A 24,217-nucleotide genomic window follows, 5' to 3' on the forward strand; every position below is an offset into this window, starting at 1 on the left:
CAACGCCGGCACCTCCACATCATGGCTTCCTTATGTACGGTATGCATTGTTTGTACACCATGCAAGAAACAATACTTTTTACTGTATACTAATACATGTGACAATAATAAATCAAATCAAATTCCCATATTAAATAGCTTGCTTCTGCGCGAGTGTTGTATTGTAGACAAGCATTTCACTCACTCAGCGCCTACACCCTACCTGGCCTCCTTTCTACACCCTCTTCTTAAAATCTGCTCTTCTCCCCGTCTCATCTACTCCACACCCAGCAAGCCCGATGTATGCCAAATCTTCCAAGTGTCCTGGTGCTTCAGATTCAGAAATCCCCACCCTCCTCCTTTGCTCATTCCTTAAATAGAACTGATACAGAAACAAGCAGCACGTAGGACTTCCCCACTACCCTTACTGAAGTGATTTAGATGTTAGTCGTATTCCATATTTAGAGTCCAAATCTTTCAATTTTGTAGAGGCTTGGCCTGATTTGACTGTGTGCACCAAATTCATCTAGAACAATTAAAATCCCTGTGACTTTAGATGAACAACCAACAACTGCAACGATCACACCCAGTTCAGAGGTTTCCTTAAATTTAACAAAATAATCTTTATTATTGTCACAAGTAGGCTTACATTAACACTGCAATGAAGTTACTGTGAAAAGCCCCTAGTCGCCACATTCCGGCACCTGTTCAGGTACACACAGGGAGAATTTAAAATGTCCAAATTACCTAACAAGCACGTCTTTCAGGACTTGTGGGAGGAAACCGGAGCACCCGGAGGAAACCCACGCAGACACGGGGAGAATGTACAGACTCTGCACAGACAGTGACCCAAGCCGGGAATCGAACCTGGGACCCCGATGCTGTGAAGCAACAGTGCTAACCACTGTGCCGCCCAGTGCTGCAAGTTATCAAAGTTGAACGTCGAATCATAAATCCTCAGCACAAGGGCCCCTCCCAGCCCAAAATGTGAAACGTCTGCCAAATGGTTTGAGAGAATTTAGTGATGGATAAAGCAAAACGGCAGTATGTAGCAACTGCTGTCAGTCAGTTCTCCATGTTCCAAACATCAGGTTGAATAATGCTGGGACACTTAAAAAAAAATTATTTCATGGATGTCGCTGGCTAGGCCAGCATTTATTGCCCATCCCCAATTGTCCTCGAGAAGGTGGTGGTGAGTTGCCTTCTTGAAGCGTTGCAGTCCCAGAGGTGTAGGTACACCCACTGTGCTGTTAGGGAGTGAGTCCCAGGATTTTGACCCAGTGACAGTTATCATCTATTCACAAGTGCCCAGAGAGAAAGTGACAAGATAGAAATTATTAGAAATAAATGGAATCATGCATCATTTTCCATCAGAAATCCTTAATGCAAAGGTTACCGAACAGCAGGACTGTCGTAGCTAACTTCACATTGTACAAAACAGAATTGCAGTATAGAGCAGCCAGCTCTCTATTTTCCAAATTATCAGGGAGCATAAAGAGGCCAGTGTCTCATCACCCTGCACCATCCAAGTACAAACAGGGACCATATGTAATCTTTCCTTTCTCTTCCCATTCTCCATTGGGATTTTTAACCTTTGTCCACAGTGCACCAGTTGACAGCAAGACTGATTTTTGCACTGTCCCTCTGTGTATAATCCTCTGGACAAAGATCCTCCAATGTTTCTACCTCTTCTCCTTTTCAAATGAATGAAGCTCCATCCACCTTTATGATCAACATTACCATTTTTTAACAAGTTGCTCTGCATATGTTACGGCATCTGAACGACTAACATGTTTCATAAAGTGTCTGGAATTCTACTTAGCTGATCTTGAAACATTCTGTTCCATTCCTAACCAGGGACTGAGCAATTTTAGGAAGAGAAAGGCCAATTGGGGTGATCAACCTCTCCCTTTGGTTGATCAATACGATTGGACAATTTCCTACTTACCACAGGGCAGTGACCAAGCCAAAGCCATGATGAGGTCACCCAGGTAGTTTGGGTGTCGGACAAATCCCCACCACCCAGAAACAATCAAACTCCTTCCTGTTGCTGTGGGAATCGTTTTTAAATCTGCAGAAAGAAAAACATCATTTGTAACTGGACCCATTTGTAACCATACTGGACTATGTTATACCATAGATCTGACAATTTTCAGAGTGTAGAATACAATTACAAACAGTTTATCGAAAGGTAAAGCATGCAGCTTCACATTAGTAGCTCCCACTGAGTAACGGTACTTTGCTTCAGTTGATGCTGGGTGATAGGCAAGGAGAACCGCTGTTTGGATAACAGTACTAGCACCAGAGGTCCTGGAAATTACTTGCTGCTTGCTGACTGGGTCAGTCAGCTACATGGCATTCAAGTGCCTCATAAGTGGTTTTGTAACTAACTGCTGGAGCTGATTGTAGTTTACTTTCAGAGTATTTCTGTCGCTATAGAAATGAGGGGGCTTTAAAGCAAGAAATTCATAAAAGCTGTAGATTTCATAGAATTTACAGTGCTGAAGGAAGCCATTTGGCCCATCAAGTCTGCACCGGCCTAGGAAAGCCCACACCTCCACTCTATCCTCGTAACCCAGTAACCCCACCTAACCTTTTTTTTTGGACACCAAGGGCAATTTAGCATGGCCAATCCACCTAACCCGCACGTCTTTGGACTGGAAACCACCAGCACCTGGATGAAATCCACGCAGACATAGGGAGAACGTGCAGACTCTGCACAGACAGTGACCCAAACCAGGAAGCGACCTGAGACCCTGGAGCTGTGAAGGAACTGTGCGAACCACTGTGCTGCCGTGCCGTTCAATGAGGTGTACAGAACTACCCATGGGAAATCTCACTCAGAAATACTCTGAAAGTTGAATAATGCTTCAGTTATGCTGCATATTTGGTAGAAAGAGTTTATAAAACTATTAAAGAATACAATATTTTTCTGTCACAAATAATCAATCCATTCATTTACTTCAACCTATATTGAAGGAATTATCTGCCCAGCTTCCTCAAACACACATCTTATTCTGTGTGGTTTGTGGTGTGCATTAAGGGGAATGAGAGTCTGGTACTTACGTGCCAGTTTGGGGTCATGAGGATTCCTTCTGAAAGCGTTCTTTTGTGAGTTGGCTCCCCGGAATATGATGTAACCAACAGCTGCAACATAAACAAACATTGCGAATCATGCAAAGTGTGACAGTTGGAACGTGTAGCACTGCAATCGGAATATAGTCATTAAAGGGAAAAGTTCTCTAAATTCTCTTACTGTTGAGAGCAATGATGGTCAGAGCTACTGGCCAGGTCAGTTCATTCGGGTGATTAACCAGATAGAAAGCCTGCAGGCTGTACACGAATGGTACCCAGACCAGATCTCCAAATGCTAGCATGTATCCAAATCCATCATGCACAATATCCATGGTGGTCAGAATTGCCTCCTGTGTTCAAAAATCAAGAAGAATAAAGTGAGAACAGGAAACTAAACTCTGAAGATTCAAACCTGCATCTGGAGAGCACCAAGTGAAAAAAATGAACATTACTCATCATTTATCACCTACATTCTCCAATCGAGTTCTAGTTCCTTCCTGAGATAGTTGGAAAGATACCCGGCCCTGGCAGCCATTCATGCTTTGAATTTGCAGCAAGTGCTGGCAGACTAGCCGACTCAGAATTACAGCAGAGCAAGGTCCTGTCTTCACCCAACGTCCACACAAGTGCAATTAACAGGAGTTGAGAGATAGCTAGCAGGATGGGGTATACTGTATGATTTATCCCTCCATAACCCAAGGCATTAAGGGGAATAGAAACCTTTCTCATTGCTGCAACTAGCAAATAGGAATAATCAGGGAATTAATTTGGGAACCTTCAATTCATACGGTTTAAAAACTTAACCAACTGAGCTGTCAGAGGAACACTTTGCATGATCCCTATGTGCATTATTCTTTTACCTTCCGCATCAAGCTCTTTACTCTACCAAACAGTTCACAACTTCTGAATTGACTTCTTCTTGAACCATGACCCAGGACTGCCAGTTAGTCTTGGGTACCTTGGTCCTAGAACCAATATTCACATGTAAGCCCAACAGCAAACATCAGCAATAAGCAGGCTTCAGAATGGAGTCTGATTCTGTTCTAGCAGTGTCCACGCAAGATGGTTGGGACAATGATCAGAAAGTAGAAGTCTGGCTGTCTTTGTCTGGCCTATATGTGACTCCAGATCACAGCAATTGTGGTTGACTTTTAAGTGTTCTAAGAAATGGCCCAGCAAACTACTCAGTTCAAGGGCAATTAGGGATGGCCAATAAATGCTGGGCCAGCCATCAATGCCCACATTACCTGAACAAGGCCAATCCAGAGACACTGAGGCTATTGTTGCTGACTGCTACAAAGGGGCAGCGCTAAGTCAGCAATTTAGTTAATAGGATTAAATCGACAGGAAATACCTCGTTCCACAGTGCATCCATCACATACAGAAGCTGAAAACTGTTCACCAGTATCATCGCCAACGAGGGCACATCACGGTGCTGCATTTCCATCTCAGCAAACAACAATCCCAAGTTAATGACAACCTGCAAGATTTTTTAAAAAGGACATGGGAAAATACTTAAAGACAACAGCCATCACAATGTAGTTATGCAGACATCTGACAGTCAGACAAATCTTTTACTTTTTAAGGAGACAGAAATGAATATACACTTTACAGGATTGGAAAGTGCATCCTTTTCAGACCAGAATTTATGGCCCATCCCCAATTGCCTCAACAAGGTGGTGATGAGCCACCTTCTTGAACTACCGCAGGCCACGTGGTGTATAAACACGCACACTGCTGTTAGTTCACCCAGCGACAGTGAAGGAACGACAATATATGAGCAGGATAGGCTAGTGTGTGGCTTGGAGGGAAATTTCCATTTGGCGTTGTTCCCATGCATCTGCAGCCCTAGTTCGGCTAGTTAGTGTGGGTTTGGAAGGTGCTGTCGAAGGAGCCTGGGTGATTTGCTGCAATGCACATATTGTAGACGGCACACACTGCTGCACTGTACTCCGGTGGTGGAGTGGGTGTTAAAGGTGATGGAAGGGGTGCCAATCAAGCAGGGCTGCTTTGTCCTGGATGGTGTTGAGCTTCTTCAGTGTCATTGGAGCTGCACTCATCCAGGCAAGTGGAGAGGATTCCATCACACTGCTGACTAGTGCCATGTGGATGGTGGACAGGCTTTGGGGAGTCAGAAATTGAGTTACTTGCCACAAAATCTAATATGCTCCTGTAGCCACAGTATTTATATGGCTAATCTAGTTTAGTTTCTCTTCCACCTGAAGAGCATATCAAAGATTAAAATACATTAGATTTGAGACTGACACATCTCAATGTGTCAATGCAGAACATGGGCGATCAGCTGTGACCCTTGGTCACAATATGTAATCAGCAAAGGGGGGAATTCTGGAATGTGGAGAATGGTCTAACAAGCAAAGGATTTCATAACCACTTTATAAATCTGGAGCAACCAGCTTTTTGTAACCTGACCAAGCAAAGTTGCACCTTGGGAGCGGTTTCTTCGCCTCATTCAAAGGAAACTGTAATATTGAGTATTTTGTCTTGTCTCTCTATTGAAATGAAATGAAAATTGCTTATTGTCACGAGTAGGCTTCAATGAAGTTACTGTGAAAAGCCCCTAGTCGCCACATTCCGACTAGGGGCAGCACGGTAGCATTGTGGATAGCACAATGGCTTCACAGCTCCAGGGTCCCAGGTTCGATTCCGGCTTGGGTCACTGTCTGTGCGGAGTCTGCACGTTCTCCCCGTGTGTGCGTGGTTTTCCTCCGGGTGCTCCGGTTTCCTCCCACAGTCCAAAGATGTGCAGGTTAGGTGGATTAGCCATGATAAATTGCCCTTAGTGTCCAAAATTGCCCTTAGTGTTGGGTGGGGTTACTGGGTTATTGGGAGGTGTTGACCTTGGGTAGGGTGCTCTTTCCAAGAGCCGGTGCAGACTCGATGGGCCAAATGGCCTCCTTCTGCACTGTAAATTCTATGATTCCGGCGCCTGTCCGGGGAGGCTGGTACGGGAATTGAACCGTGCTGCTGGCCTGCTTGGTCTGCTTTAAAAGCCCCAAACTTAAAGAGAGATATTACAATTTCCTTTTTGTTCAGAAAAAGACAATATTTAAAGCTCAAATTTGAAACAGAAATTTAGTTACATTTTTATGAATGCTGATCATGAAGCCTGCGCAGATTCAGAGAGCTGGAAATAGTTGGAGTGGCAGAATAGCTTGCAGGACAGCAGAGGAACCCTATCCACTACTAGCAGCTGATTCCAGTCTGAGCTGTCAACAGTGGCACAAGGGGCTGGTTTAGCACTGGGCTAAATCGGTGGCTTTGAAAGCAGACCAAGGCAGGCCAGTAGCACGGTTCAAGTCCCGTACCGGCCTCCCCAAACAGGCGCCGGAATGGGGCGACTAGGGGCTTTTCACAGTAACTTCATTTGAAGCCTCCTTGTGACAATAAGCGATTTTCATTTCATTTCAAGACCACCCAATCTTGGCACTTGGATGCACTTTGACCAGGATCAGGCCCGTCCAGTAAATGTTCAGACACATTTCCTTCAGCTTTGGCAATGGGATGGGAAGCAGGGCAATAAGGACAGGGGCAATGTATTCAGGTGGAAGGAAATTTGGAAAGAAGCAGAGAGCGTCATATGTTAATTGTCAAATGTTAATCAGTGTTCAATTTATTTAGTTTTTCCAATTAAGGGGCAATTTAACGTGGCCAATCCACCTACCCTGCACATCTTTGTGTTGTGGGGGTGAGACCCACACAGACATGGGAGAAATGTGCAAACTCCACACAGACAGTGACCTGGGCCGGGATTGAACCTGGGTCCTTGGCGCTGTGAGGCAGCAGTGCTAACAACTACGCCACCATTAGTATTCAAATCGCTACTATGTGGTTTATTACTTTAGTCAGCAGATACTTCAAACTCACCCAGCCCATCAAGCCTGGTCGTAGCTCACAGAAATACTTCAGATCAAAGTTTTTGATACGAGGATTCAGTTCACGCCCAATAAAGAAGTCATAAACAAAACTACCTGCAAACGAAGAGATTAAAGAAATTGCAACCTGTGCTTTATTTATATAATAACTTGCATTAAAATGGGAACTTTGCAACTCTTACAAGCATATGTGCGAGGATCAGACAGTATTTAATGATAGGGAGTAATGGAATAGTATACACTGCTACAGAATAAGAAAGATTAAGCACCAACATATCTTGGAATCTTGCGCAGTGATATAGTATTGAACATTCCCAGCTATTTATCTCCAAATCCCTATTTTGACTCAATAGTGATAACTGGATGGGTAAGATACAAAGTCATCCACTCAGAATAAAGAAGTGGTTTTGAAGGTTCTGACAAGAAATCAGACATTTTAACCAAACGATTTTCGGCGGAATTCTCCATTCCTGAGACTAAGTGTTGAGGCCGATGCAGAATTCATGAACTGTCACAACAGCAAATTAGCATCGCACCTGGACCAATTCAGCAACTGTGGAGGCGCTAGCACAGGCGTCACATAGAACTCAATCTATTCCAATCAGAAACAGTGCGGGATTCACCAGTTTAGCGATTGACACAGGAGGTTGAGAAACTGTTGTCCCATTAGCATAGTGGTTAGCACGGTTGCTTCACAGCTCCAGGGTCCCAAGTTCGATTTCCGCTTGGGTCACTGTCTGTGTGGAGTCTGCACGTTCTCCCCGTGTCTGCGTGGGTTTCCTCCCACAGTCCAAAGATGTGCAGGTTAGGTGGATTGGCCATCATAAATTGCCCTTAGTGTCCAAAAAGGTATAGGTGGGGTTACTGGGATCGGGTGGAGGTATGGGGCTTAAGTGAGGTGCCCTTTCCAAGGGCCGGAGCAGACTCGATGGGCCGAATGGCCTCCTTCTGCACTGTAAATTCTATGTTTTATATATATACACACACCACTCCCTACACATACCATCCCAGCCAACAAGATGGCAGCGAGGAGAGCGGCGCCAAGTTTCACTGATACCAAGCTCGAGACCCTCCTGGACATGGTGAAGGAGAGGCGGGCGACCCTGTCCCCGGTGGCCAGCTTTGGCTGGTTTAGCTCAGTGGGCTACACAGCTTATTTGTGATGCAGAACAAGACCTGCAGCACAGGTTCCATTCCTGTACCAGTTTACCCAAACAGGCGCTGGAATGTGGCGACTAGGGGCTTTTCACTATAACTTCATACTTGTGACAATAAACGGGTCATTATTATTTTGTCGTACCTGGGCACAGGTGGCGGTCATGCCCCCCCACCCTGTCCCAAGCACACAAGAGTGTGCAGCAGACAGGCTGGCACCACACCACCTGGGACACCCTGCTGTATCCTCTGACAATCCTCAACACTATCTGCCACTCCACCAACCTTTGCAACACCGCAAACTTACTAATCAGAACAGCTACATTTTCCTCCAAATCCTTTCATGTACACCACAAACAACAGAGGCCCCAACACAGATCCCTGTGGATCACCACTAGACACAAGCTTCCAGACAGAAAAACACCCTTCTACTGCTACCCTCTGCCTTCTGTGACCGAGCGGGTTCTGTATCCGTTTTACCACCTCACTTCTGATCCTGTGTGACTTCACCTTTTGTACCAGTCTGCCATGAGGCATCTTGTCAAAGGCTTTACTGAAGTCCATGTAAACAACATCCAGCCTGTCTGCTGCACACTAAATGCGCTTGGGATGGGGGAAAAGAGAAGAGCCTGACCACCACCTGCACCCTCAATCACCTTTGTCGCCTCCTCAAAAAAACTCACAACACCAGATTAAAGTCCAACAGGTTTGTTTCAAACACGAGCTTTCGGAGCGCAGCTCCTTCATCAGGTGAATGCTGCGCTCCGAAAGCTCGTGTTTGAAACAAACCTGTTGGACTTTAACCTGATGTTGTAAGATTTCTTACTGTGCCCACCCCAGTCCAACGCCAGCATCTCCACATCAAAAAAACTCGATCAAGTTAGTGAGGCACTAGCTCCCCTTCACAAAACCATGCTGTCTATCGCTTATGAGTCCATTTGTTTCCAAATGGGTATAAATCCTGTCCCTGAGAATACTCTCCAATAATTTACCCACTACCGACGTTCACCGGCCTATAGTTTCGAGGATTATCCCTGCCACCGTTCTTAAACAGCGGTACCACATTAGTTATTCTTCAGTCCTCTGGGATCTCTCCTATAGGGGCTGGTTTAATTCACTGGGCTAAATCGCTGGCTTTTAAAGTAGACCAAGCAGGCCAGCAGCACGGTTCGATTCCCGTACCAGCCTCCCCGGACAGGCGCCGGAATGTGGCGACTAGGGCTTTTCACAGAAACTTCATTGAAGCCTACTCGTGACAATAAGCAATTTTCATTTCATTTCATATAGCCAATGAGGATACAAAGATGTCAGTCAAAGCCCCAGCAATTTTCTCCCTTACATCCCTCAGTATTCTGGGGTAAATCCCATCCGGCCCACGAGACTTATCTACCTTCATGTCTTTTAAAACACCCAATACCTCCTCCTTTCTGATGTGAACATTACTCAGGTGGACAAGTCCCCAGGACCGGATGGGATCTATCCCAGGTTACTGAGGGAAGCGAGGGACGAAATAGCTGGGGCCTTAACAGATATCTTTGCAGCATCCTTGAACACGGGTGAAGTCCCGGAGGACTGGAGAATTGCTAAAGTTGTCTCTTTGTTTAAGAAGGGTACGAGGGATAATCCAGGGAATTATAGACCTGTGAGCTTGACGTCAGTGGTAGGCAAACTGTTGGAGAAGATACTGAGGGATAGGATCTATTCACATTTGAAAGAAAATAGACTTATCAGTGATAGGCAGCATGGTTTTGTGCAGGGAAGGTCATGTCTTACGAACCTAATAGAATTCTTTGAAGAAGTGACAAAGTTAATTGATGAGGGAAGGGCTGTAGATGTCATATACATGGACTTCAGTAAAGCATTTGATAAAGTTTCCCATGGCAGGTTGATGTAAAAAGTGAAGTTGTATGGGGCTCAGGGTGTACTAGCTAGATGGATAAAGAACTAGCTGGGCAACAGGAGACAGAGAGTAGTGGTGGAAGGGAGTGTCTCAAAATGGAGAAAGGTGACTAGTGGTGTTCCACAGGGATCCGTGCTCGGACCACTGTTGTTTGTGATATACATAAATGACCTGGAGGAAGGTATAGGTGGTCTGATGAGCAAGTTTGCAGATGATACTAAGATTGGTGGAGTTGCAGATAGCGAGGCGGACTGTCAGAGAATACAGCAAAATACAGATAGATTGGAGAGTTGGGCAGAGAAATGGCAGATGGAATTCAATCCAGGCAAATGCGAGGTGATGCATTTTGGAAGGTCTAATTCAAGAGCGGACTATATGGTCAATGGAAGAGTCCTGGGGAAAATTGATGTACAGAGAGATCTGGGAGTTCAGGTCCATTGTACCCTGAAGGTGGCAACGCAGGTCGATCGAGTGGGCAAGAAGGCATACAGCATGCTTGCCTTCATCGGACGGGGTATTGAGTACAAGAGTCGGCAGGTCATAGTTGTATAGGGCTTTGGTTAGGCCACATTTGGAATACTGCGTGCAGTTCTGGTCGCCACATTACCAGAAGGATGTGGATGCTTTAGGAGAGGGTGCAGAGGAGGTTCACCAGGATGCTGCCTGGTATGGAGGGTGCTAGCTATGAAGAAAGGTTGAGTAGATTAGGATTGTTTTCGTTGGAAAGACGGAGGTTGAGGGGGGACCCGATTGAGGTCTACAAAATTATGAGAGGTATGGACAGGGTGGATAGCAACAAGCTTTTTCCAAGAGTGTGGGTGTCAATTACATGGGGTCACGATTTCAAAGTGAGAGGGGAAAAGTTTAAGGGAGATGCGCGTGGAAAGTTTTTTTACGCAGAGGTGGTGGGTGCCTGGAACGCTTTGCCAGCAGAGGTGGTAGAGGCGGGCACGATAGCATCATTTAAGATGCAACTGGACAGATATATGAACGGGTGGGGAACAGAGAGAAGTAGATCCTTGGAAAATAGGCAACAGGTTTAGATAAAGGATTTGGATCTGCGCAGGCTGAGAGGGTCGAAGGGCCTGTTCCTATGCTGTAATTTTCTTTGTTCTTGTTCAGCTATCCACAAACACTAACCAATAATCATCGTCCACAAAGTCCTTTCCTTTGGTGAATACCGATGCAAAGTATTCATTCAATACATCGGCCATTTCCTCTGGCACAACCCACTGTCCTTGATTTCCCCCCACTGTCCTTAAGTGGATTTAAAAAGTGTGTGTGGTGGGGCCGAGAGTCAGAGCGGGAGCCGAGAGTCAGAGCGGAGATTTAAAAAGAGCGGGAGCTGAGAGTCAGAATGGGGATTTAAAAAGATCGGGAGCTGAGAGTCAGAGCGGGGATTTAAAAAGAGTGGGAGCTGAGAGTCAGAATGGGGATTTAAAAAGAGCGGGAGCTGAGAGTCAGAGCGGGGATTTAAAAAGAGCGGGAGCTGAGAGTCAGAATGGGGATTTAAAAAGATCGGGAGCTGAGAGTCAGAGCGGGGATTTAAAAAGAGTGGGAGCTGAGAGTCAGAGTGGAGATTTAAAAAGAGCGGGAGCTGAGAGTCAGAATGGGGATTTAAAAAGAGCGGGAGCTGAGAGTCAGAGCGGGGATTTAAAAAGAGCGGGAGCTGAGAGTCAGAATGGGGATTTAAAAAGAGTGGAAGCTGAGAGTCAGAATGGAGATTTAAAAAGAGCGGGAGCTGAGTCAGAGCGGGGATTTAAAAATGTCTTGTACCTGCATGATGTGGGAGCTGGCACCTGTCGCAAGTGTTGGTTGAGGACCTTCAACTCAGTTGATGAGCTGGACTCTGATCTTCAGACGCTGCGACACATCAGGGAGGGGAAGAGTTACCTGAACGTTGTGTTCAAGGGGCAGTCACACCTATTAGATTAACCACCTTGAATTCGGCCAGTGGTGTAGCCATCTAAGATGGCCACCTGCAAAGGACCATGGGAATTATGGCCAACCCAGGACTCAGACAGATACAGAGCCTATGTGTATCTGAAACACAAGTAACCAGACCCGATCGAAACCCCCGCTCGTTTGCATTTTAATGGCCCATTTTCCCAGGACACAGCATGTGTTCTGATTCTTTTAGATCTGGCCTGTGCCAACCCAATCGTAGCAGGAACAGCCAGCTAAGTTCAAGACCAATGATCGTTACCTGACGGATGAGCCCAGCAGAGACACGGTCTTCGAACCAGCCAAGTGAAATCCAAATAAAAGCCTTACCCATTTGCAAAGTGCCGGTCGCCCTGAAGTTAAGTATAGGTTATTGTCGCTGATTGGTGTACTTTAACTCGTAGTAGATATTGTGTTTGCATGTTGAGATATCTCTTGTGTATGTAAGTAAACCATTTTTTGAACTAACTAACTGGTTGTGTGGTCATTTGATCGATATAAGGGACGGCTTGTGGTTCACCAACATTATTAATGGAGTAACAGTGGTCAGGGGCAGGAGGGTGTGACTATGAGTGAGATAGGTGGAGGGATCCAGGAGGTAGGGTTGCAGGAGCCGAAGCTCTTGTCCAACAGGTTCAAAATGCTGCTCCCTGTGCTATAAGATTGGGAATGTGGGGGAGGATGAGCAAAGAGATTAGAGCACGGTGGTAGAGAGAGACATTCAAGTGGCGGAGAGAAAAGAAATGGATAGTATAGTTAGGAACATATACACTATTCTCTCGGACCAGGATCGAGAGTCCCCAGGATCACCACCATCCCCTCCAGCTTCCCACTGACATCACACATCTACCACCCTCCCCCAGGGTTGGCTACAATACTACCCACCTTGAAAGCCACTTTCTTATTGACCAGCACTGCCACCCCCCTCGTCTTTATGACCAACCCCAAGTGGAACACCTGCCCCACCCATCCCTTCCTCAGTCTCATTTGATCTCTCAACTTCAGGTGCTTCTTCTGCAAGAACAAACTTCTCAAGTGTGTGAAAACACATGACCATTTAATCGACCAATTCAACCCTCGGACATAAACCTTCTTTGGCCAGCTCCCCCTGGCATGCGCCAGAAGAGGAAATAATCTTAAAACCAGAGTTAGACCATTTAGGAGTAAAATTAAGTAACATTTTTTCTGTAGTGTTACAAGAACATTGATTTACTTCCAAGCGGTTTTGAGATAGTAGCTCACATCAGTAAAAAGCTAAAACTGCTGAGATACTCAGGAGGTTTGGCAGCATCTGTGGAGAGGAATTTCAGATTGATGACCTAGCATCAGAACTCCGATGCTCCAGACCTGTGGTGTGTTTTTAGCATCAGTGGTAGTTTGTCTTTGTGCCACTTAAAAGGAAGCTAGTTAAGTATCCGAGAATAAATACATAAAAAGAAAGTAGGCAAGAGCAGAGAAATGGAATTAGAATGAATGGAATTAATGAACAGTCACTTACCAGAATTTCCTCCTGCTGCCAGTTCATCAGTAGGAACACGCCAGGAGCGCAAGTACAGGTAAATGCTCAGCACAAGGGAGAATACCATTGCAGCGATTGCGAGTTGCAACAGGTTATTGTGGATATAGCTTAGGTTCACCTCATTGTACAGGGCAGCCGCTAATGCAGCACCACACAGCAGAAATGCATAGAATGCTAGGAGAAAAATTGAAGACTGTCAAGAGAATTCAGAATTGAACACCAGTAAGGAAATTAAAACTATACTAGTCATATCAATACCAGTTCCCATTTATGGGATATTCTTTACTATGTTACGGTTGGCTCTCACTCACACAAAGGAAGACTCTGCCCCAATGAGTTGCAATGAAGGGACACAACTAAAACATAACTTTTTAAAAATAAATTTGGTCAATCTTCTTCAGTTTTCTCTCTAAAATTTGATTTTTAATAGACTACTTTCCTGATGGGACTGAGACAGTCTTGTTTCTCCTTCAAACTTTAATGTTAGCATTTTCAAAGTGCTGATCGAGAAGCAGATTCTGTCTGGTTGCAGAACCAGAATTTAAAAATTGGGCATGGGTGAAGAAACTGTGGTAGGAGGGAGAGGAAGTTGTGACGAGGGCAAGTTGTGAGGAAGATGTAAAGAGTCTGCAACGGGTTGATCGGATTGTAACCTCAGCCCCACATTCAGGCCTAAGCCTGATAACCCTTCACCATTGCTCATCAAGAATCTATCTTGCTGTGCCTTAAAAATATCCAAAAAAAACTCTGCTTCCACTGCCTTTTGAGGAAGAGAGTTCCAAAGTTCCATACCACCCTCAAAGAAAACATTTTGCCTCATTTGCATCTTCAATGAGCAACCCCAAGTTCCGGATTCTCCTATAAGAGGAAACATCTCTCCACATCCAGCCGGTCAATATCCCTCAGGATCTTAAAGATTTTAATCAAATCACCTCTTGCTCTTCTAAACTCCCGTGGATACAAGCCTAGCCTTCCAACATTTCCTCATAAGACAATCCTCCCATTACTGGTATTCGTCTAGTAAACCTCTGAACTACTTCTCACATCCTTCCTTAAACGTAAATACTCCAGATGACAAAAGTAGCCTAGATAAGGAGCTCAGAAGGCTTTCAGGATAGTTTCTTACAACAGTATGTTCTGGAGCCAATCAGAGAGCAGGCTATACTAGACTTGGTATTGTATAAAAAAGATGGGATCAATGAATGATCTCATAGTGAAGGCACCCCTAGCCAGTAGCGACAATAACTATGACTGAAGTTTCCATTCAGTTTGAGGGATAGAGGAGTGAGTCCAAGACTACGTTTAAACTTTTACGAGGGCACAAAGGCAGAGCTGGCGAAACTGAATTGACAAATTAGGTTAAGAAATAGGTCAATAGAGATTAGATGGCAAACATTTAAGGGGATATTTGAGAATACACAGAATAAATACATTCCCAAAATGTTCAAAGGATAGACATACCATCCGTGGTCAACTAGAAAGATTAAAAATGGACGGTATGGTGGTGCAGTAGTTAGCACAGCTGCATCATGGTGCCGAGGATCTGGCCCCGGGTCACTGTACACGTGGAGTTTGTACATTCTCCCGGTGTCTGTGTGCGTCTCACCCCCACAACCCAATGACATGCAGGATAGGTGGATTGCCCAAGCCTTTGTTCAAGGGGCGCAGAGAAAAGCCTGGGAACTACAGACCGGTGAGCCCATCTTTGGCGGTTGTTCGAAGGTATTCTGAGACAGGATCTACAGGCATTTAGAGAGGTACAGACAGATTAAGGACAGTCAGCATGGCTTTGAGAGTGGAAAAATCATGTCCTACAAATTTGATTGAGTTTTTTTGAAGGGGTAACCAAGAAGGTAGATGAGGGCAGTGCAGTCTATATAGACTTTAGCAAGGCCTTTGACATGGCACCGCATGGTAGGTTATTGCATAAGGTTAAATCTCACAGGATCCAAAATTGGCTTGACTAGAGAAGACAGAAGGTGGCTGAAGAGGGTCAAACTGGAGGCCTGTGACCAACGGTGTATCTCAGGGATCAGTGCTGGGTGGAGTGTTATTTACATTAATGATTTGGATGAGAATTTAGGAGGCATGGTTAGTAAGTTTGCAAATGACACCAAGATTGGTGGCATAGTGGACAGTGAAGAAGGTTATCTAGGATTACAACGGGATCTTGATCAATTGAGCCAGTGGGCCGATGCATGGCAGATGGAGTTTAATTTAGATAAATGTGAGGTATTGCATTTTGATAGACTGAATCGGGGCAGGACCTGCTCAGTTAATGGCAGGGAGTTGGAGAGAGTTACAGAACAGAGATCTAGGGTACATGTTCATAGCTCCTTGAAGGTGGAGTCACAGGTGGACAGGGTGATGAAGACGACATTCGGCAGGCTGGGTTTTATTGGTCAGAATATTGAATACAGGAGTTGAGACGTCTTACTGAAGTTGTACAAGATATTAGTACGGCCACACTTTGAATACTGTGTACAGTTCTGGTCACCATATTCTAGAAAGGTTATTATTAAATTAGAAAGAGTGCAGAAAAGATTTACAAGGATGCCACTGGGACTTGATGGTTCGAGTGAAAAGGAAAGGCTGGATAGGCTGGGACTTTTTTCCCTGGAGTGTAGGAAGCTTAGGGGATGATCTAATAGAGGTCTATAAAATAATGAGGGACATAAATAATGTATAGTCAACATCTTTTCCCAAAGGTTGGGGAGTCTAAAACGAGAGGACATAGGTTTAAGGGGAGAGGGGAGAGATACAAAAGAGTCCAGAGGGGCAATTATTTTTTACACACAGAGGATGGGGAGTGTCTGGAATGAGATGCCAGAGGTAGTTGTAGAGGGGGTACAATTTTGTCTTTTAAAAGGCATTCAGAGAATTATATGGCAAAGCTGGGTAGAGAGGAATATGTGCCAAATGTGGGCAATTGGGACTAGCTTAGTGGTAGAAACTGGGCGGCATCGTTGGGCCGAAGGGCCTGTTTTCATGCTGTAAATCTGACTCTAATTGTCCCTTAATTGGAAGAACATAAATTGGGTACTTTAAATTATTTTTAAAAATTGAAGATCAAACGAAAAAGGATGAAATTTATGCAAAGATAGGCAGAAGGACAAAGGTTTAGACAGAATATAAAGAACAGCAAAGGATGAAAAGATTAATAAGGAGGGAAAAATTAAAGTGAAAGTTAGCTGGAAATATAAAAACAGGCAGTAAGAGTTTCTAACAAGAAACGGGTTAACCCGATAAAAGAGTCGATTGAGCGGCTTGAGCTTAGATTGGGCGATCCAGAAGGTGGAGAAGGCGCTGGCTGAGCAGGAGGAACATCAAACTGCGGTGGAGTTGGAAGTGGGGATGCTGAGAGACCAGCAGAAGAAGCTCCTCGAGAAGGTGGAGGATCTAGAGAATAGGTCGCGCCGGCGGAACTGGAGAATCGTAGGTCTCCCGGAGGGGTCCAAAGGAGCGGACGCTGGGGCATACATCACAGATATGTTTGAGAAGATGCTGGGGGATGGGGCATTCTCCCGACCCTTGGAGATGGACAGGGCTCACAAAGAACTCGCAAAGAAGCCGCAAACAGGAGACCCCTCCGAAGTCAATGGTGGTGAGATTCCACAGGTACTTGGATAAGGAGCGCATTCTACAGTGGGCCAAGCAGACACGGAGCTGTAAGTGGGACAATAACATCCTGCGGGTCTACCAAGACCTGAGTGTGGAGGCGGCCGGGAGAAGAGCAGGCTTCAACCAGATTAGGTCGATCCTTTTTAAGAAAATTGAAATTGAAAATCGCTTATTGTCACGAGTAGGCTTCAATGAAGTTACTGTGAAAAGTCCCTAGTCGCCACATTCCGGCGCCTGTTCGGGGAGGCTGTTACGGGAAAAAGGTGAAGTTCGGCCTGTTGTATCCGGCCTGTCTCTGGGTAACATACGAGGAACAGCACTTTTATTTTTTGTCGCCCGAGACGCGCTGGACTTCGTGAAAAGGAAAGGACTGGTGGTGGACTGAGAACTTTAGAACTTTGCTGCAACGTTCATGGTTTTTTTTTGTTTCTCTGTTCTTTTTTTAAAAAAAGTTTCTCTTTTTTTGTTTTGTGGAAGCTATTTGTAATGCCTCCTGTATTGATTTGGAACCAGCAGCAGAGCTGGGTGAGTTAAGCACTGTTGGAGGATGGAGGTGTGCTTGTTCAGATCTTGTTGTTTTTCTGTCGGGCAATTGTGTGGGGATTGTTTGAAATTGGAGTATGTTTGTATGAGTGTTTTGGGGGGAGGGAAGAGAGAGAGAGAGAGAGAGAGAGAGAGAAGAGAGAACAATAGGTGGGAGACTATCCGGCGGCAGGGATGGGGGCCACCAAGCAAGCTGGGCATTCTAGCTCACGGAAGCGCAGTGCGGGGTGTGCATATGTTCAGTTTATCAAAGGGGTTGGGTTACAGAGTGTTGTTACGGGGGGGGGGGGGGGGGGGGGGGGGGGGAATGGTCAGCTGACGAGGGAGGGCCGGTAGAGGCACGGGGCATGGGCTGGAGGCGGGCCCAAAAAGGGGTTGGCTGATTGGCCAAGGTGGGGGGGGGAGGGGGCAATGAGCCCCCCAACTAGGCTAATCACCTGGAATGGTCGAGGGTTAAATGGGCCGGTCAAGAGTGCACGTGTGTTCGCACATCTTTGGGGACTGAAGGCGGACGTGGTAATGTTGCAGGAGATGCACCTTAGAGTAACTGACCAGATGAGATTGAGGAAAGGCTGGGTCAGTCAGGTCTTTCACTCGGGACTAGATTCAAAGACTAGAGGGGTTGCGACCCTGATCAATAAGCAGGTGGTGTTTGAGGCGGGCAGAATAGTCTCCGATGTGGGAAGTCGGTACATTATGGTCAGTGGGAAACTGGAGGGGGTGCAGGTGGTATTAGTAAATGTGTATGTGCCAAATTGGGATGATGTGGAGTTTATAAAGAGGATGCTGTGGAAGATACCGGACCTGGACTTGCACAGGTTGGTCATGGGAGGGGACTTCAAGTTGTTGACCCTGCCTTGGTCCAGTCAAGCTCAAAAACGGGCAGGGTGTCAGCAATGGCAAAGGAACTAAAAGGGTTCATGCAGCAGATGGGGGCGGTGGATCCATGGAAATTTGGGCAGCCGAGGATGAAGTAGTTCTCCATCTACTCACACATGCATAAAGTGCACTCCCGGATCAATTTCTTCATTTTGAGCAGGGTCTTACTGAACAGGGGTGGTGGACATAGGATACTCGGCAATCACAATTGTAGACCATGCTCCACACTGGATTGACCTGCAGGTTCATAAAGACAGTAACCAGTGCCCGCACTGGAGGTTAGATGTGGGACTTTCGGCTGACAAAGGGGTGTGCAAATGGCTGAGGAAATGTATTCAGAAATACCTGCAGATCAACGATACAGGGGAAATTTCAGCAGCGACGGTCTGAGAAGCACTGAAGGCGGTGGTCAGAGGGGAGCTGATCTTGATACGGGCCCACAGGGAGAAGGTGGACAGGGCAGAGACAGACCGACTGGTTAAGGAGATACTGCAGATCGATAGGAGGTATGCAGAGACCCCAGAGGCAAGGCTTTTAAGGAAACAGCGGAGGCTACAGGCGGAGTTCGGCTCGTTAACCACAGGGAGGGGGGTGGAGCAGCTGCAGATCGATAGGAGGTATGGGGTGATCCCAGAGGCAGGGCTTTTAAGGGATCAGCGGAGGCTACAGGCGGAGTTCGGCTTGTTACCCACAGGGAGGGCGGTGGAGCAACTGAGAAAGGCGAGGGGGGCGATCTAGGAGTATGGAGAGAAGACCAGCAGAATGCTTGCACAGCAGCTTAGAAAGGGAGGCAGCCGGACGGGTACCCAGTGGAGTTTTATAAAAAGTCTCTGGTATATTGGGGCCAGTATTGATTAGGATGTTCAATGAGGCAAGGGAAAGAGGGGTGCTGCCTCTCGACGATGTTACAGGCTACGATTTCACTGATTCTGAAGCGGGACAAGAATCCAGAGCTGTGAGGGTCCTACAGGCCGATATCCCTGTTGAATGTGGATGCCAAATCTGCTGGCCAAAATGTTGTCCTCCAGGATTGAGGATTGTGTTCCGGACGTTATTGGGGAGGACCAGAAGGGGTTTGTTAAGGGTAGGCAGTTGGTGGCCAATGTAAGAACGTTGTTAAATGTGATCATGATGCCCCTGGAAGGTAAGGAGGTGGAAGTAGTGATCGCAATGGATGCAGAAAAGGCTTTTGATCGGGTAGAATGAGATTATCTGTGAGAGGTACTGGGGTTGTTTGGATTTGGGCGGGGCTTTGTTGACTGGGTCAGGTTGCTGTATCAGGCTCCTGTGGCGAGTGTACGGATGAATAGGACAACATCGGACTATTTTAGACTGCACCGGGGGATGAGACAGGGATGCCCCCTCTCCCCACTGTTGCTTGCGTTAGCTATAGAGCCGTTGGCAATTGCTCCGAGAGCCTCAAGGGGCTGGAATGGGCTGGTCCGGGTTGGGGGGGGAAGCACAGAGTCTCGCTCTATGCAGATGACTTGTATGTATCGGACCCATTAGAGGGGATGGAGAAAATCATGAGGATTTTAGGGGAATTTGGCTGGTTTTCAGGGTAGAAACTAAATATAGGGAAAAGGGAGATGTTTGCGGTCCAGGCAAGGGGGCAGAGAGGCGATTGGGCATTCAAGTGGCAGGGGAATGGGGCCGGCTGCATGAATTAAATCTGGCCCGGCAAGTAGCCCAAATGAAGGATGTTTTTCGGAGGTGGGGCGCGCTCCCGTTGTCATTAGCTGGGAGCGTGCAGACGGTGAAGCTGACGGTCCTGAGATTCCTGTTCATGTTTCAATGTTTCCCCATCTTTATTCCGCTGTCCTTTTTTAAACGGGTCAACAAAGTGATCTCAGGCCAGACTCCGCGGGTAAAGAAGGTAATGCTTGAGCGGAGTCAGGGAGAGGGCGGGCTGGCGCTGCCAAATTTTAGTAACTATTACTGGGCGGCGAATATAGCGATGATCAGGAAGTGGGTGGTGGGGGAGGGGTCGGCATGGGAGTTAATGGAGGCGGTTTCATGCAAGGGCACCAGTTTGGGGGTGTTGGTAACTGTGCCTCTGCCATTCCCGCCGGCACGGTACTCCACCAGTCCCGTGGTGGTGGCGGCCCTGAGTGTCTGGGGGCAATGGAGGAGACATGTGGGAGCAGAGGGAACATCGGTCTGGTCCCCAATCTGTAAATCACCGGTTTGCCCCGGGAAGTATGGGGGGGGTTCCGGATATGGCTGCGAGCAGGGATTGAGAGGGTGGGGGAAATGATTATAGAGGGGAGCTTTCAGAGTATGAGAGCACTGGAGGAGAAGATTGGGTTGGCGAGGAGAAACAAATTCAGGTATCAGTAGGTGCGGGACTTCCTACGTAAACAGGTGTCAACCGTCCCGCGCCTACCGCTAGGGGGGATTCAATACTGGGTAGTTTCCAGAGGGCGGGTGAGAGAAGGGAGCGTCTCGGACATTTACAAGGAACTGATGGGACTGAGGAGCTGAAGCGCAAGTGGGAGGAGGAGTTGGGAGGAGAGATAGAGGATGGTCATTCTTCCAGCGGAGCAGGCAGAGAGGGGAGTGATTTTTTTGGTAAGGAGAGCGGATGGTAAGCTGAATTTTTGTTTTTAACAAACTTTATGTTTCAGAGTTGTTTTTGTTTCAGAGCAGCGGGAAACAGGAAGTCGGCCGTGGGGATTTCTGGGAAGGTGTGTAGTACCTGTATATAAATTGGGCAGTTGCTAAACCCGAGACACTACACTTGTAGTGCCCCCACCCTTCCACCTCCTCTAACCCAAGGGGTTGAGCGAATATCAGGTAAGCTCTTCCTTTCTTTTTCTTGTTTTATCCAGAGGGGATGGCAGGGAAGGCAGTGCAATGTTCCTCCTGCAGAATGTTTGAGGTGAGGGACGCCGTCAGTGTCCCTGCTGATTTCACCTGTGGGAAGTGCACCCATCTCCAGCTCCTCAGAAACCGCGTTAGGGAACTAGAGCTGGAGTTGGATGAACTTCGGATCATTCAGGAGGCAGAGGTGGTCATAGATAGAAGCTTCAGGTGTAGTTACTCCGAAGAATCAAGATAGATGGGTGACGGTGAGAGGGGCTGGGAGGAAGCAGTCACGACAGGGATCCCCTGTGGTTGTTCCCCTTAGTAACAAGTATACCGCTTTGGATACTGGTGGGGGGGGGGGGGGGGGGGGGGGGGGGGGGGGGGAGAGACTTATCAGGGGTACGCTATGGGGTACAGCTCTCTGGCACAGAGTCTGTCCCTGTTGCTCAGAAGGGAAGGGGGAGAGGAGTAGAGCATTAATCATTGGAGACTCCGTAGTTAGGGGGAATAGATAGGAGATTTTGTGGGAGCGAGGGAGACTCGCGGTTGGTGTGTTGCCTCCCAGGTGCCAGGGTCTGTGATGTCTCGGATTGTGTTTTCGGGATCCTCAAGGGGGAGGGGGAGCAGCCCCAAGTTGTGGTCCACATTGGTACCAACGACATAGGTAGGAAAAGGGATAGGGATTTAAGGCAGGAATTCAGGGAGCTAGAGTGGAATCTGAAATGAAAATCGCTTATTGTCACGAGTAGGCTTCAATGAAGTTACTGTGAAAAGCCCCTAGTCGCCACATTCCGGCGCCTGTCCGGGGAGGCTAGTACGGGAATCGAACTGTGCTGCTGGCCTGCTTTAAAAGCCAGCGATTTAGCCCTGTGAGCTAAATCAGCCCCTTAGAATCTTAGAGCTAGAACAAATAGAGTTATTATCTCTGGGTTGTTACCCGTGCCACGTGCTGGCGAGATGAGGAATAGGGAGAGAGAGCAGTTGAACACATGGCTACAGGGATGGTGCAGGAGGGAGGGATTTAGATACCTGGATAATTGGGGCTCATTCTGAGATAGGTGGGACCTCTACAAACGGGATGGTCTACACCTGGACTAGAGGGGTACCAATATCCTGGGGGGGAAATTTGCTAATGCTCTTCGGGAGGGTTGAAACTAATTCAGCAGGGGGTTGGGAACCCGAATTGTAGCTCCAGTATACAGGAGGTTGAGAGTAGTGCGGTCATGAGTCAGGTTTCAAGGTTGCAGGAGTGTACCGGCAGACAGGAAGGTGGTTTAAAGTGTGTCTACTTCAACGCCAGGAGTATCTGGAATAAGGTGGGTGAACTTGCAGCATGGGTTGGTACCTGGGACATCGATGTTGTGGCCATTTCGGAGACATGGATAGAGCAGGGACAGGAATGGTTGTTGCAGGTTCCGGGGTTTAGATATTTCAGTAAGCTCAGGGAAGGTGGTAAAAGAGGGGGAGGGGTGGCATTGTTAGTCAAGGACAGTATTACGGTGGCAGAAAGGACGTTTGATGAGGACTCGTCTACTGACGTAGTATGGGCTGAGGTTGGAAACAGGAAAGGAGAGGTCACCCTGTTGGGAATTTTCTATAGGCTTACAAAAAGTTCCAGAGATGTAGAGGAAAGGATTGCAAAGATGATTCTGGATAGGAGCGAAAGTAACAGGGTAGTTGTTAGCATTGTGGATAGCACAATCGCTTCACAGCTCCAGGGTCCCAGGTTCGATTCCGGCTTGGGTCACTGTCTGTGCGGAGTCTGCACATCCTCCCAGTGTGCGCGTGGGATTCCTCCGGGTGCTCTGGTTTCCTCCCACAGTCCAAAGATGTGCAGGTTAGGTGGATTGGCCATGATAAATTGCCCTTAAGTGTCCAAAATTGCCCTTAGTGTTGGGTGGGGTTACTGGGTTATGGGGATAGGGTGGAGGTGTTAACCTTGGGTAGGGTGCTCTTTCCAGGATCCGGTGCAGACTCGATGGGCCGAATGGCCTCCTTCTGCACTGTAAATTCTATGTTATGGGGGACTTTAACTTTCCAAATATTGACTGGAAACGCTATAGTTTGAGTACTTTAGATGGGTCCGTTTTTGTCCAATGTGTGCAGGAGGGTTTCCTGACACAGTATGTAGATAGGCCAACAAGAGGCAAGGCCACATTGGATTTGGTTCTGGGTAATGAATCAGGACAGGTGTTAGATTTGGAGGAAAGTGAGCACTTTGGTGACAGTAACCACAATGTGGTTAAGTTTACTTTAGCGATGGAAAGGGATAGGTATATACCGCAGGGCAAGAGTTAGAGCTGGGGAAAGGCAATTATGATGCGATGAGGCAAGACGTAGGATGCATAGGACGGGGAAGGAGACTGCAGGGGATGGACACAATTGAAATGTGGAGCATGTTCAAGGAACAGCTACTGCGTGTCCTTGATAAGTATCTACCTGTCAGGCAGGGAGGAAGTGGTCGAGCGAGGGAACCGTGGTTTACTAAAGTCAAGAGGAAGAAGGAGGCTTATGTAAAGATGAGACGTGAAGGTTCAGTTAGGGCGCTCAAGAGTTACAAGTTAGCTAGGAAGGACCTAAAAAGAGAGCTAAGAGGAGCCAGGAGGGGACATGAGAAGTCTTTGGCATGTAGGATCAAGGATAACCCTCAAACTTTCTATAGGTATGTCAGAAGTAAAAGAATGACTAGGGTAAGAGTAGGGCCAGTCAAGGACAGTAGTGGGAAGTTGTGCGTGGAGGCCGAGGAGATAGGAGAGGTGCTAAATGAACATTTTTCGTCAGTATTCACAGGAAAAAGACAATGATGTCGAGGAGAATACTGAGATACAGGCTACTAGACTAGAAGGGCTTGAGGTTCATAAGGAGGAGGTGTTAGTAATTCTGGAAAGTGTGAAAATAGACA

At 46.9% G+C, this 24,217-nt stretch overlaps 1 protein-coding gene across 1 annotated transcript in view; it reads right to left on the bottom strand.

Annotated features, from left to right (window-relative positions):
• LOC119966918 (delta(14)-sterol reductase LBR-like) overlaps positions 1-24,217 on the bottom strand; it is an 81,762-nt gene that overhangs the window by 3,500 nt on the left and 54,045 nt on the right. Inside the window, 6 exon segments of the mRNA XM_038798876.1 lie at positions 1,927-2,049; positions 3,045-3,125; positions 3,235-3,403; positions 4,408-4,533; positions 6,939-7,042; positions 13,444-13,638. Of these exon segments, the coding sequence (XP_038654804.1) occupies positions 1,927-2,049; positions 3,045-3,125; positions 3,235-3,403; positions 4,408-4,533; positions 6,939-7,042; positions 13,444-13,638 (798 nt within the window).

This window comes from Scyliorhinus canicula, chromosome 6, assembly GCF_902713615.1.
Source record: "Scyliorhinus canicula chromosome 6, sScyCan1.1, whole genome shotgun sequence".
NCBI classification, from domain to species: domain Eukaryota; kingdom Metazoa; phylum Chordata; class Chondrichthyes; order Carcharhiniformes; family Scyliorhinidae; genus Scyliorhinus; species Scyliorhinus canicula.